The sequence below is a fragment of the Salvia splendens genome, chromosome 3 (assembly GCF_004379255.2).
Source record: "Salvia splendens isolate huo1 chromosome 3, SspV2, whole genome shotgun sequence".
Classification (NCBI taxonomy): domain Eukaryota; kingdom Viridiplantae; phylum Streptophyta; class Magnoliopsida; order Lamiales; family Lamiaceae; genus Salvia; species Salvia splendens.
This window is the reverse complement of record NC_056034.1, coordinates 6,857,259-6,870,430: the sequence shown is the minus strand read 5'-3', so window position 1 is coordinate 6,870,430 and position 13,172 is coordinate 6,857,259. Positions and strand designations below refer to the sequence as shown.

The 13,172-nt window shown below is 39.8% G+C and overlaps 2 protein-coding genes across 2 annotated transcripts; one reads left to right on the top strand and one right to left on the bottom strand.

Moving 5' to 3' along the window:
- The first annotated feature begins 5,437 nt into the window (after positions 1-5,437).
- Positions 5,438-9,810, top strand: LOC121794628 (D-xylose-proton symporter-like 2). The gene is made up of 14 exons (XM_042192877.1): positions 5,438-5,598; positions 5,820-5,920; positions 6,055-6,133; positions 6,638-6,697; positions 6,844-6,910; positions 7,000-7,124; positions 7,469-7,570; positions 7,741-8,109; positions 8,194-8,241; positions 8,346-8,408; positions 8,691-8,771; positions 8,903-9,001; positions 9,310-9,447; positions 9,546-9,810. The coding sequence occupies exons 1-14, from the start codon at positions 5,554-5,556 to the stop codon at positions 9,675-9,677; spliced, it is 1,509 nt and encodes a 502-aa protein (XP_042048811.1). The 5' UTR covers positions 5,438-5,553; the 3' UTR covers positions 9,678-9,810.
- A 1,348-nt stretch (positions 9,811-11,158) lies between these two features.
- LOC121796486 (secreted RxLR effector protein 161-like) lies at positions 11,159-12,040 on the bottom strand. Its single transcript, XM_042195327.1, has 2 exons — positions 11,392-12,040; positions 11,159-11,301 (listed from the first exon to the last, which is right to left on the bottom strand). Exons 1-2 carry the CDS (start codon positions 12,038-12,040, stop codon positions 11,159-11,161), a joined length of 792 nt encoding a protein of 263 aa, XP_042051261.1.
- Positions 12,041-13,172: the final 1,132 nt, after the last annotated feature.

The following is a 13,172-nucleotide window of genomic DNA, read 5'->3' as shown; positions in this document are numbered from 1 at the left end:
TCCATGGTCTGACCGTTGGTTACCGTGCGGCTGTTGTTTTCGTAGATGCCGGCAAATCGGGAGACCGCGGTCCTTATTCGGTCCCATTGCTTCCGACACTACTCAGACGTGTATGTCTTCCCATATGGGAAAAACACCTTGTAGGCTTGGGCAATGCGAGACCACATGTTGTCGATTTCTGATTATTCGATACAATGGAATCATCGCAAACACTGATCCAAGCATTGGATAACGCGACGCACTGCTCCTCACTCCAAACGGTCCTTCGTTCCTCCTCCCCATCGTCCCCCGCCACCGCCTGCGAAGACTCGCCTGCCACCCCCTTGCCCTTCTTCTTCGAAGGGCCCCGACGTCCTCCCGTCGTTGGACTCTGAGTGGAATGCACCCCAATCGGAGATATACCCAACCCTTCAAGTGAAAAAGCCTCACCAGAAGTAAACTGAGACTCTAATGGAGTACAGGTCTGGGAAGCACTCGTCAAAAAGTCAAGAGTGGGCCGATAGACATTGTCCCCGGGCAGCAGCGGCAGGCTGCCCCTGCATCATCCCCGTCATCCTGCTCACCCCCGTCATCCCGCTCATCCCCATCATCCCGCTTACCCCCGTCATCCCCGTACTCATGCCCGCCATTTGGGGCATCGTTCTTGCCATCCCGACCCAAGGGTATATATTGTAGTACCTGGGCATCATCCCAGCCATTTGGGGCATCAGTCCGGCCATCCCGGCGGGATTCCCGCCCATCCCACCTCCAACGGGGAAAGTCGGAGTTTCGCTCGTGGCTGGAGAGTCGCTGTCGTGCTCCATTTATCTTGAATAGAAATGAGAGTAGATAGAGAAAAACTCGTTAATACATGTGGTGCAAATAAAAATGAAGTGCAATGAGCCGTATGTATAGAGTTTTGAAAAAAAAAATCGTGCTCGCCGGTCGCTCATCCTTCAGGAGCCCACAATTGCGGACAAGAGGGCGGACGAACTCTAGTCCGTCTGGCTCGTCCGTCTGCCTCTCACCGGTCGCAGTAGTAGACTACCGCGACGGACGAGTGGCTCGTCGGTCGCTAGTCCGCGCGCTAGTCAACTATTGTGGATGCTCTTAGGCAAGCAATGACCATTTGAATCCATTTAATACTAAATCGATATATTGTATTTGACAATTTTGCCACAAAACTTGCCGTGAGAAATTAACACACATTCAAATAGCCTGCGATATTTGTTACCCCCATTTTTTGTTACCCCCATTTTTTAAGTACTTGGGAAAAACGGATAGAGGTTAGTAAAATGATGGTTTTAATGGGTCTATTTGTCCAATTAAAAATTTATGCCTTCATATCTACAAACTTCCTATTATATAAATTTTGCAAAATACTGTTAATTGTCTTTAGAGCATCGGTAACGCACTGGGTCGGGCCGCAAATCGCGAGTCCCGGCCCGTCACAAGCATTAATCGGAGGGGAGTCACGGCCCAGGCCGGTCCCGGGGTCGCATTTGCGTCTCGGTGACGGTCCCGCGGCCCGACCTGGCCAGCGCTAATCGGGGACAGGCCGCATCCCGCGAGTCCCTGCCCAGCGTTACATGCTCTTCTGGCCGGGCCGCAAGTCCCCAAAAAATATTTTTTTCCAATTTTTTGGCTATAAATACGAGACTTGTTTGCATTATTCTTACGTGCATTATCCAATTCAATCCTCTATTATACACTTTATTTCGGCGTCAATGGATTGGTTCAACAACGATGAACGTCAGACGGACGAGTTCGTTAACTTGAACAATTGGTACATGCCGGTGTCGCCACCATCGCAGCCGACGCCTAGTCCGGGAGTCGGTAGCAACATTGACGTAACATCGCCGGTCAACACCGAAGAGTTCGAGATCAGTGAGATGGCGCCCGCTCAAGGGCGGGGCAAGGGCAAGGGCAGCGAGGAGGATGGGCCGAAGAAGTACAGTCCGCAAGAGACAATGTGGCTTGCGAGGAACTACATCGACGTCACCGATGATCCTATCATCGGCAACCAGAAGTCCGACAAGGTTTTCTGGGAGCGGATTGCTGAGAGGTATAACGCTGGGCGTCCTAAAGGGTCGATCGAGCATAGCTACGTGAAGCTGCGCAAGCATTGGGGTCAGGTCCAGGCGAATATGAGCAAGTGGAATGGAAAGTGGGCCAACGTAGTCCGGATGTGGCCGAGCGGGCACAGCGAGGCGGACCTCGTCGAGAAGGCGAAGGAGGCGTTCTTCGCTAACGGGAAGAAGGCCTTCAAGTACTTCGACGTTTGGAAGCTCGCCGAGAATAGCCCGAAGTTCACCAGCGGTGCCGAGCCGACGGCAAATGGGGCGAAGAGAACCAAAGTTTCCACCTCCGGAAACTACTATTCGAGCGAAGAAGGTCCGGTGATCGACCTCAACGTGACGGACGACGACGTCTTCGGCTTCTCTCCTAACATTCAGAGCTGTCCGATGGGAACAAAGGCGGCAAAGAGGAAAGCAAAGAGGAAGGCAACTACGAGCAACTCCGCCATGGTGCCACCGCCGATCAATCCGTCTCTGGATAAGATGTCCGACTCTTTGTCGGAGATGAGTATTACATGGCGGATGAGCCAGCTGATGGGGTTGACATCGAGGGATACCTCGACGATGTCAGAGTTCGATCTTGAGTTGCACCGTGAGATGATCGCCTACCTTAGCTCCCAAATGAAGAAGTAGTAGTTATGGCCCGGGTTTCTAGTATTTTTAATTTGCTTCGTCTTGTAAATGTAATGTTAATTTCTAATGAACAATAACAATGCATTTTCTCGATTTCAATTGTTCAACGAATTGCATTTACGAGTTAAATATGTTGAAGTTGTGAATAGTGTCATTTATTAGTTGCGACCCGGGTTGTGGCCTGCAGGGTTAGAGCAGTTGGGGCCTGGCCGCAACTGTAGAGGAATGATGACGTGGAGGGGACTTGGGGCCTAAAACCGGACCATGGTTATTGATACCCTTAGATTAATACTAAGGCCGGACCCGTGAAGTGTATGTACGGCATAAACTAGTGTCGGAATTAATATTTTCGGTAGGTGGATGCGAAAAATAATTATACCAACTTAAAGTTTCAAAACATGACTAATCCTTTTTGTTCTCTTTGTTTTATTTTGTCAATTGTTCTATTATTTAAAATAAAGTCCTTTTTTATTTTTCTTTATAAAAAACATCCTTTTAAATAAAATAAATTATTTTATAGTGTCACCTAAATGATAAATTATGCATTTGAAATACAAGTATTTATATTTTGTTAGTTAGGAATATGTATTATATGGAGTACTAGATATGAATATAGTGAGATGAGTTTTGTAATTACTAATTTTGATACCTTCATATTAGTAATTAAAGTTGAATTTATTGTAAACAATTACTAAAGTTTACTTTATATTGGTCAGTATTTACTAATAATAAAATATTTAACGAAAACTAAATATGAAAGAATGCAAACTTAAACTAAAAAGAGCTAGTGGACTTAAAAACGACATAAGTAATAGTAAAAATTAAATATGAATTGATAACAAAATTAAATTGAAAAAGGATGTGGTTTGTAACACAAGTTAATTGAAAGAAGAGAGTCAAAGTAAAAAAGGAAAGAGTAAAAAGAGTGGAAGAAGAGAAAGTCAAAGTAAAAAAGGAAAGAGTAAAAAGAGTGAGCTTGAGAAGCGTCTAACGCAAACCTGTGCCTTAACAATGAGCATATATACTATATATTAAATACTAGTATCAAAGTTTTGGGGTACATTTACACTCTCATGTGTATACATTATTGGCTTAAACGATAGATATACTAAATGATGTAGTATTTTGAAATTTGTGATATTTGGACGATGTTAATTTACCACTGCAGCAACCCATGGTGATGTTAATTTGTCGAAAATTGACGACTATATGAATGAGAACAATAGAACATTTACATATATAAACACATGCTATTTTGTAAAAAAATTAAATCATGTGTAATATGATAAGTTCACAAGTGAATGAAAGTTTGTTGTTTTGCTGCAATCGCATCAGTTTATTGCGAAATTCAATAGATCAACAAAATAGCACCGAACACTATCTCTGATTCCACTTGTCATCTACCTATTCACTTGAAGATCTTTTAGCGAGATGTACTTTTCAATTCCATTTATGTGTGAATATATTTTATATCTAGTACTGTTGTGTGTGAGTGTATAATATTTTTAGGAGTAATTAATTATAATATTATACTAATATATATGTATATACCACATTACATGGAAATAAAAGCTATAGTGAATTAATCCGAATAAAAGCTGTGGTGACTTTGAGGTCACGGGTTCAAATCCCACCACCCGCTAGGAGACTTTCGGCCTTAATCCGCAAGCCTGGTCGAGCATGATTAATCCGATTCCGCCGAATGTGGATTCGGAACACCTGTGGTCAAACAAACAAAAAAAGCTATAGTGAATAAAATGAATACATAGATAAAATCACTAAATAAATAATGATGAAAGTCTCTAAGCTCGGGTCAACCCAAAAGTTTTTCTTAGTAGAAAATACTTCATCTGTTTATAAATATGAATGCAATAAATTAATAAAAATATAAAATGAATTGAACATTTAATAGTCAATCTCATAACATTGAGATATTTAAATGACAGAGAGTAACATTTTGGTTGGGTTTAATACTGTATTTATTACTTATTAGTATATCGGCGTGGACAATTTTAATTCTACGGGTGTGATGCGTTAGGGTGTCAATATGATGGAGTGATGATTTTGACTGGTAGCTGACCGTATTAATAAGCATAATCCAATCTATGATATGAATTCAGTTTGTCATATGGTGGGTATAGTGTCTTTTAAAAAAAAGAAAAGAAAAGAAAAGAAAAGAAAAGGAAAGAAAAGAGTTTAGAAGTGAAGCCATGTAATTATAAACAAGAGTAGATACTGTGTGCGTGCGACCATGTTGTCATCAGATCAATTGAAAATCTTTAAAAAACTAATGTTCAATGACACATTATATAACAAGTCATTAAGTACTCACAAAAATGAAATACTATGACATTTGTAGTATAGTATGAAATATGAATATGAATTTAAATACGTAGTACAAATCTTAAACTATCACACGGTTTCTTGCCAAAAACAAAACACTTCCAATTTACTAGTATCACATTTTCTACAAACCTTTACTACTTTACATGATTACTCTTATTAACATAATTTCAATATAATTAAGTACACAGAAATATATTAGCTATAAGATTCAAAATTGAACATGTCTTCAGAAATATCCACTCCGTCCCAGACTGGGACGGAGGGAGTGATCCGCTTTATTTATACTCGTAAATAAAATCACGTGACCAAAACAGTTTACTAGTCATAAAAAATTGACTAATTGGTAGTGTACACTGTGTCTACCTACTCATATATCTATCTATCCGATAAAATCAACAACAATGATAAAAATAAACTACTCTTTTTTCCCAACAACCACAGTGTATTAAATCAACAACGAGGTTAGATAGAAAGGTGCTTCAGTTTTGGTTGATTTCGCGAGTTTCCCAATTCTGCTATGGCTTCCGATGTCGAGCGACCGAGATTTTCCTCCATTTCTAAGGTTCATTTTACCAACTTGTTCTTCTTCATTTCATCCATTCTATCGCAATTTTATATGTGAAGTTGTTTGCTCTTCTTGAAGCAGTTGCTGCTTGTGCCTTCTTCTATTTTTTCCCCCCACTAAATGTTGACTTGCTGATTAGAGTTGCTATCCGATAATATGATGCCATAGTTCGCTGTCGTTTTGACGATATTTCTATTTTCTTATTTTGTAATTGATAGGACGGAATGTCTTCCGGTGAAATTGGTACCGAGCAAGAGCCTCTATTGAAGAATGGAAGCAACGAAGTTGAGGAGTATTCTGTGGTTTCTGCGATTCTTCCGTGAGTTTACAACTTCTCATTAGCTAATAGCTGATTTGGTTTCATAATTTCCTTTTGATTATCAAATTTAGGATACATTTTGGCATATTTGGATGTGCTGATTATTTTCGGCTAATTGTTTGATCATGGATCAGGTTTCTGTTCCCCGCTTTTGGAGGACTGCTGTATGGTTATGATATTGGAGCTACATCTTCTGCTACTATTTCCATTCAGGTATTGCATTTGGGAGGTGGTGGGTTTTCCGTTCTAATTTGACTTCTTAACAGTGTCTTGAAGTGTATTGAGTGGCCGATTAGTAATTTGTTACTGTGCTATTTGTTGGACGAAGTTTTGAGAGCATGTTGATATTTTTGGTTACATAGTAAAATATTGAAGATCAGGCAATATATCTATGTCTATTTACGGCAATATATGGGCATTAAACAGGTAAACATAAGATTTCCCACTCTTTCACAATATTCTAGTCTCTAGAACTGATTGGCACATGTAGTTGTAGAACTCTAGCAGCACAGAATTAAAATGACTAGTTGATCTGTAAAACATATTCCTCTTTTACTTTAATTTAGTATCATTCGGCATTTTCCAATCCTCCTCCTGTATCGGCAGTTTAGTTCTCTGGGTTGGGATCTTGTAATTCTTCACTCGGGTCCTGTTATTTCTTGAAACTCTTCCATTACAAATTATATGCTAATATCATTTTGTGTTTCATTCCTGCAGTCGGCCACATTTAGTGGAATCTCATGGTATAACTTGTCTTCTCTGCAAGTTGGTCTAATTGTAAGCAAGCCCGCCCTTCCTGGTTGTTACCTCACACACACTCATACACATATTATATGTCATCTCCTGTTGGCCAGGGCTTTTCTGTAGCATATTTATGTTTGGGAAAAATCATGTTTTCTGTTTCTGCCTCCTAATTCTGGCAGACCAGTGGCTCACTTTATGGTGCACTGATAGGCTCAATTTTGGCATTTAATGTTGCCGACTTCCTAGGTTAGTATGACTTCCAATGTAGACCAAATGATTGGTACTAGTATTGGTCAATACACAATTTGTGGTTGAATTGATACTAAACACTGCAGGAAGAAGAAAGGAATTGATTGTTTCTGCTGTCACATACCTTGTTGGAGGTCTTCTAACAGCTTTGGCTCCTAGTTTTACTCTCATGGTGATTGGGCGTTTCATTTATGGAATAGGAATTGGGCTGGTAAGATGATCATTCTGCACAACCCCCAAGTGTGCGTACTATGGCTATTATCATATGCAATTCTTTCTTGATCATTTCTGCAAATACATCAGAGGAGTTGCTGATAATTGATGACTGCAAGTTCTTTTCTCTTGCACTCATTGTTATGAGACAAGTATCAAGATTTAGTAGATTTCCTAAAAATATACTTGTATATATATCTTCAAATGTAAAGTTTTCTATGAATATGAAACTTACAGAGGAGAAATCATTTTGGCCCCAGAAGTGACAATCATGCAATAAGAGCACGGTGTTGTATTACTTGAATTTTTTTTGTAACTGACTTCACTTTCCTGCATATATAGGCAATGCATGCTGCACCAATGTACATTGCTGAAACAGCTCCTAGTCAAATACGAGGGCGGCTTATCTCTCTTAAGGAATTCTTCATAGTTCTTGGAATGCTAGTAAGTAAGCCTGCCTTAAATGAAAAGCTCCATACTTAGACAAGCTATTCAATCACATATTATATTTTGTCTTACCATAAACTGAACTTTGTGATATTTAGTTGTTACGTATCCTTACAAACTACTCCTACTTAAGTTCTGTAAATAAGACTTTTGGGGACTTTGTTTAGGTTGGGTATATTGCTGGTAGCCTTTTGGTTGACATTGTCACTGGCTGGAGATACATGTATGGAGTTAGTGTACCTCTATCACTGATAATGGGAGTTGGAATGTGGTGGCTTCCTGCATCTCCTAGATGGATACTTCTACGAGTGGTTCAGGGAAAAGGAGATGCTCAGGTTTTAAGAAAAGTTGCCATAGATTGCTTATGTCAATTGCGAGGTGCAGCTATAGGTGAATCAGCTCCTCGGAAAGTGGATGAGATTTTGTCTGAGCTTTCTTTTATGCGTGAAGAGCAAGAAGCTACGCTAGCTGAGGTATTCCAGGGTAAGTGCTTGAAAGCACTTATCATTGGTGGTGGGCTAGTCCTCTTTCAGCAGGTATATTGTTCAGAATAAATGGGTTTCAATTTCCAGAAACAAACCTAAGCATGAGCTCATAACTATCTTATCTATTAATGGCAGATTACAGGACAACCAAGTGTGTTATACTATGCCGCGACAATTTTTCAGGTACTACTTCTGCATCAGCCATGAAAGCTAAACATATGTGGTCGCATAGTACTGAATTCTATGACTTTGCCACATCTCCAACTCTAATAATTTTGGTATCGTAGAGTGCAGGATTTCCTGAAGCATCAGATGCGACTAAGGTGTCTGTTCTACTTGGTTTATTGAAGGTCAGTTTCTGGGATCTTATTCATTGCACTTTCTATTTAATAGTTATAATTATTAATTGAACTTCTTCCTAGCATCTCATAGTTTGGATTCCACACCATTGCTAGTAATGCTATTGTTCTCTAGGACTATGTTATCACATTGCTCTCGAGTATGTGCTATATGTTTAAGAGATTTCTGTTTCCTGTTCAGTCTTCTATTCTCCACTATTTACTGTTGTAGTCAATTATTCTTACTTCATACACGTAATCCTGGTACGCTCACAAATTGCCTTTCAATTATAGCTGATTATGACGGGGGTGGCCGTTTTGGTTGTTGATAGGCTGGGTAGGAGACCTTTGCTACTTGGAGGTGTATCTGGCATTGTAAGTAATCTCTCCACGTCTTTAATATATTTATATATGTTCAAACTTCGTAATACTTTAGTTCTTAGTCATTCTTCCAGTAGTTGTCGGCCTCTTTAGCTTATTGCTGACATACTTGTATCACATGGCAGACTGTATCTCTAGTGCTACTAGGATCTTATTACTCTTTCCTGGGTGATGTACCTGCTTTGGCAGTTGTTGCTTTGCTCGTATACGTTGGATGTTACCAGGTAATACCATTTGTGATATTGCATTATTGCCTTAACATTACTTTCTGTGGTCTAAATCATGTGTTTTTTTGGGTCACAATACTGAGATGTAATCAAACAACTCTCACCTATGGAACTCGATTTTGTGGGCGTAGAAGTGGTTAAATTTGCTATTGTATATCTCAGATGTTTCTATAATTTCATGCTTTAACGACGGGTGTAATTACCATATTCTGCAAAGGAGCATGTTGTGTCTTTGTTTCTTTCAGCCTTGGTTGAACTGTATCCTGTTATGTCAAGTATCAACAATTGGAGTTTTTATTCTGCAGCTATCATTTGGTCCAATTGGTTGGCTGATGATCTCCGAGATTTTCCCGTTGCGTCAAAGGGGACGAGGATTGAGTATCGCTGTTCTCATAAATTTCGGTGCGAATGCACTTGTGGCATTGGCATTTTCTCCGCTGCAGGTACACACTGAAGCAATTTTGTCGTGAATGAGTGTTTTAATATGTACTAGTACTCTCTCAGATTAGATTGTAAAATCTTGTGTTAACTGTGGTTGCAGGAATTGCTTGGGGCTGGAGCTGTGTTTTTCATCTTCGGAGGAATAGCAATCTTAGCTATTATTTTCATCTTCTTTTATATACCTGAAACAAAGGGGCTTACCTTGGAGGAAATTGAAGCTAAACTCCTCTAGTTTCCACATTTTCATGGATAGCTTCTGTTTTACTATCATGTAAAAGATGCTAGACACTTCTTTCGAATTTTAACCATGTTTTTTACTCTATAAATTAATAAATTAATGGACCCAATGTCCTTAAACCATAAAATAGAGTGCAAAAACTGATCCTGAACATATTCTCATTTTAAGATTTTAATTCTAAACTTTATCTTTTGAATTTTTGCATCCCGAACATTGGATCGCAATCAGTCGTACACTACCGTTAACTTTTAAACGGTCAATTAATTGATATCTTATATTCTTAATTATTTGATATTATTTGTTTTAATTAGACCTCCACTCGACAACCCCACAACCACCAGCGCCGCCGCAGCATCCAACCCCGCATCCAACCCCCCAAACGCCAGCGCCGCCCTGCCCCAGCGTCCGCCTCGATTTTCTTCTACAAGGAAATGGCCTTTTTAAGAGTTTTGATAGAATAGAGTTCAACCGCCGAGATGGAAATCTGAATGATATTACAGAAGATATGTTTCATTTTTTTTAATTAACAGGGATAAAGAACTCCAAATCAAAATCACGTAACAAAAATACATTCCTTTTTCATTAACAGAGGTAGAGAATTGGGAATCGTAATCGTTAAGGAGTGACTGTTTATTAAGCTATTAACCAACAAATCAATGGAAATTTCACGAAGTCCACAACAATGATTGATTCATTTCAGCACAAAATTCGATATCAATGGAATTACTCTTTTTTTTTTTTCTGGCTAATCGGAAAAATAAAAATTGACATTACACTACAGTCTACAGATCATCTGGAAAATGCCAGAATCAAATCAGATGGCCATATACGAATTTAATTCAGCTCAAAATTGAAACAAAATCGAAATCAGAGAACAAACTGTTGAGAGAACCGGGTAATTTTCTCTCAAATAGTGAAATGAACCGATTCAGTAATTTCAGAGTTAACCCAATGGGGTCTACTCGATAAAATTACTTCTCCAAATAAATTCTTTGGAAAGACTGGCGGGGACACTGTCCCTCTTAAATACCAGATTTCTAACAGAATTTATCAGTCGATATATTTATCACAATATAAAAACACCCAAAAGAACCGTACAAAACACTACTACCAAACCCGCAAATAATATTGAATACAATATCCCAACAGAAAATAAACCCAGAAATAAATGCAGAATAAAATAAATAATAAAGAAAGAACACACCCTAAACTTTGATAACGGAGTTCGGCCAAATTGCCTACGTCTCCGAGCACCCTCTGCAGAGCCCGCTTATATTTAGACGGAGAAGAGAATACAAATTTGGGATGGATTATAAAATGGGGGGTGAGCTCCTTTTATAGGAAGCCACACCCCCAAACTATCTACTCCCCACCGATGTGGGATGGCAAATATTTTGCCAAATTTCAACAAATCTCCACCTTGGCAAAATTTCAAGTCCCACCGAACACGAATCTTCTCCATCTAAACAAACGACTCACGGTGCCTTCATATTGGCGCAGTCAAGCGCCAGCTCCAAATCGCAGAAACAATGTTCAAACTTGGCTCTTGTCACCACCTTGGTCAACATATCTGCAGGATTCTCCAAAGTTGGAACCTTTCTGATGACAATTTCCTCTTCTTCGAGAATTTCCCGCACAAAATGATAGCGAACATCAATGTGCTTCGTCCTTGCATGAAAGACCTGATTCTTTGCTAAATGAATAGCACTCTGGCTGTCAGAATATACTTCAAATTGTTTCTGACCAACACCCAATTCTTTCAGCAACCTATGAAGCCAAATCGCCTCATTCACAGCTTCAGTAATGGTCATGTACTCTGCCTCTGTCGTAGACAAAGCTACCGTTGACTGCAAGGTAGACTTCCAACTAATTGGCGCACTCGCTAAAGTGAACAAATAGCCAGTAGTAGATCTTCGCTTATCCAAATCACCAGCATAGTCGGAATCACAATATCCTACTGCATAATGACCAAGTGATTTATCCTGCTCAAACAACAAACCAATATTTACAGTATCTTTGATATACCGCAGAATCCATTTCACAGCTTGCCAATGACCCTTTCCTGGATCATGCATGTATTTGCTCACAGTACCAACGGCCTGTGAAATGTCTGGTCTTGTACACACCATTGCATACATCAAGCTTCCAACTGCGTTTGCATAGGGAACCTTCACCATATATTCTCGTTCATCTTCCGTATTTGGAGATAACTGAGAACTAAGTTTCAAATGAGGAGCAAGTGGGGTACTTACAGATTTGGAATCATCATTTACACCAAAACGCTGTAGTACTTTGATCAAATACTGCTTCTGTGTCAGCCAAAGCTTGCCTCCCTCTCTATCCCTTGTAATCTCCATACCGAGAATCTTCTTGGCTTCCCCCAAATCCTTCATCTCGAACTCTTTACTCAACCGAGCCTTCAATCTGTCAATTTCAACTTGGCTCTTTGATGCTATCAGCATATCATCAACGTATAAGAGTAGGTAGATGTAGGAACCATCTTGAAGTCTGTGCAAATACACACAGTGGTCGTATTTGCTTCTTGTGTACATCTGATCCTTCATAAACTTGTCAAACCGTTTGTACTATTGTCTTGAAGACTGATTCAATCCGTACAACGATTTGTACAATTTGCAAACCCAATTTTCTTTACCAGCAACCTTGAATCCCTCCGGTTGGGTCATATAGATTTCCTCATTCAAATCACCGTGTAAAAACGCGGTCTTCACATCAAGTTGAGCTAGCTCCAAATTCAACTGCGCTACCAAAGCCAACAAAATTCTAATGGAGGAATGTTTAACAACAGGAGAAAATACCTCATTGTAATCAATTCCCTCCTTCTGGACGTAGGCTTTAGCTACCAATCTTGCTTTGTAGCGAACATCATCTTTGTTAGGAAATCCCTCTTTCTTTGCAAAAACCCATTTACATCCAATTGCCTTCCTGCCTTTCGGCAATGGCATCAGCTTCCACGTCTTGTTCTTCTGAAGAGATTGCATCTCTTCTTCCAAAGCACATTTCCAACCATCGCTTTCTGAACTTTCAATAGCTTTCGAAAAGATACATGGAACATCATCAACAACTAGAAGCGCATATGCTACCATATCCGCAAATCGAGCAGGTTTCTTATTTTTCCGCCTCGTTCGCCTTACTGCAATTGGCTCTGATTGCTGCGAAGGTTCTTGGGGTGGAACCTCTTCATCATCTGACTCTTCTTCTTCCGTAGGAGAGTCATTTGTGGTGTTCGTAGTTGGGATCACAACTGTTTCTTCGAACTCCACCTGCTTCAGTGTATACTCCACATGCTGCGAAGTATCACTACTATTTGGATTTACCTTATTCAACATGGAAGATTCATCAAAGGTAACATCCCTACTTACAATCGTCTTCTTAGACTCCAAACACCATAACCGATATCCTTTAACACCAGCACTGAAACCCATAAACAAAGCATTCTTTGCACGTGGATCCAATTTTGACTCAGTCACA

What these genes read in the sequence shown, in the direction of transcription:
- LOC121794628 (XM_042192877.1), top strand. Translation starts at nt 5,554, where the DNA reads ATGGCTTCCGATGTCGAGCGACCGAGATTTTCCTCCATTTCTAAG. An exon ending in CTGCTACTATTTCCATTCAG is followed by an intron (nt 6,134 to 6,637) that starts GTATTGCATTTG and finishes TCATTCCTGCAG; the next exon opens with TCGGCCACATTTAGTGGAAT. An exon ending in TCATAGTTCTTGGAATGCTA is followed by an intron (nt 7,571 to 7,740) that starts GTAAGTAAGCCT and finishes GACTTTGTTTAG; the next exon opens with GTTGGGTATATTGCTGGTAG.
- LOC121796486 (XM_042195327.1), bottom strand. Translation starts at nt 12,040, where the DNA reads ATGGAGATTACAAGGGATAGAGAGGGAGGCAAGCTTTGGCTGACACAG. An exon ending in AGTATATTCTGACAGCCAGA is followed by an intron (nt 11,302 to 11,391) that starts GTGCTATTCATT and finishes AAATTCTCGAAG; the next exon opens with AAGAGGAAATTGTCATCAGA.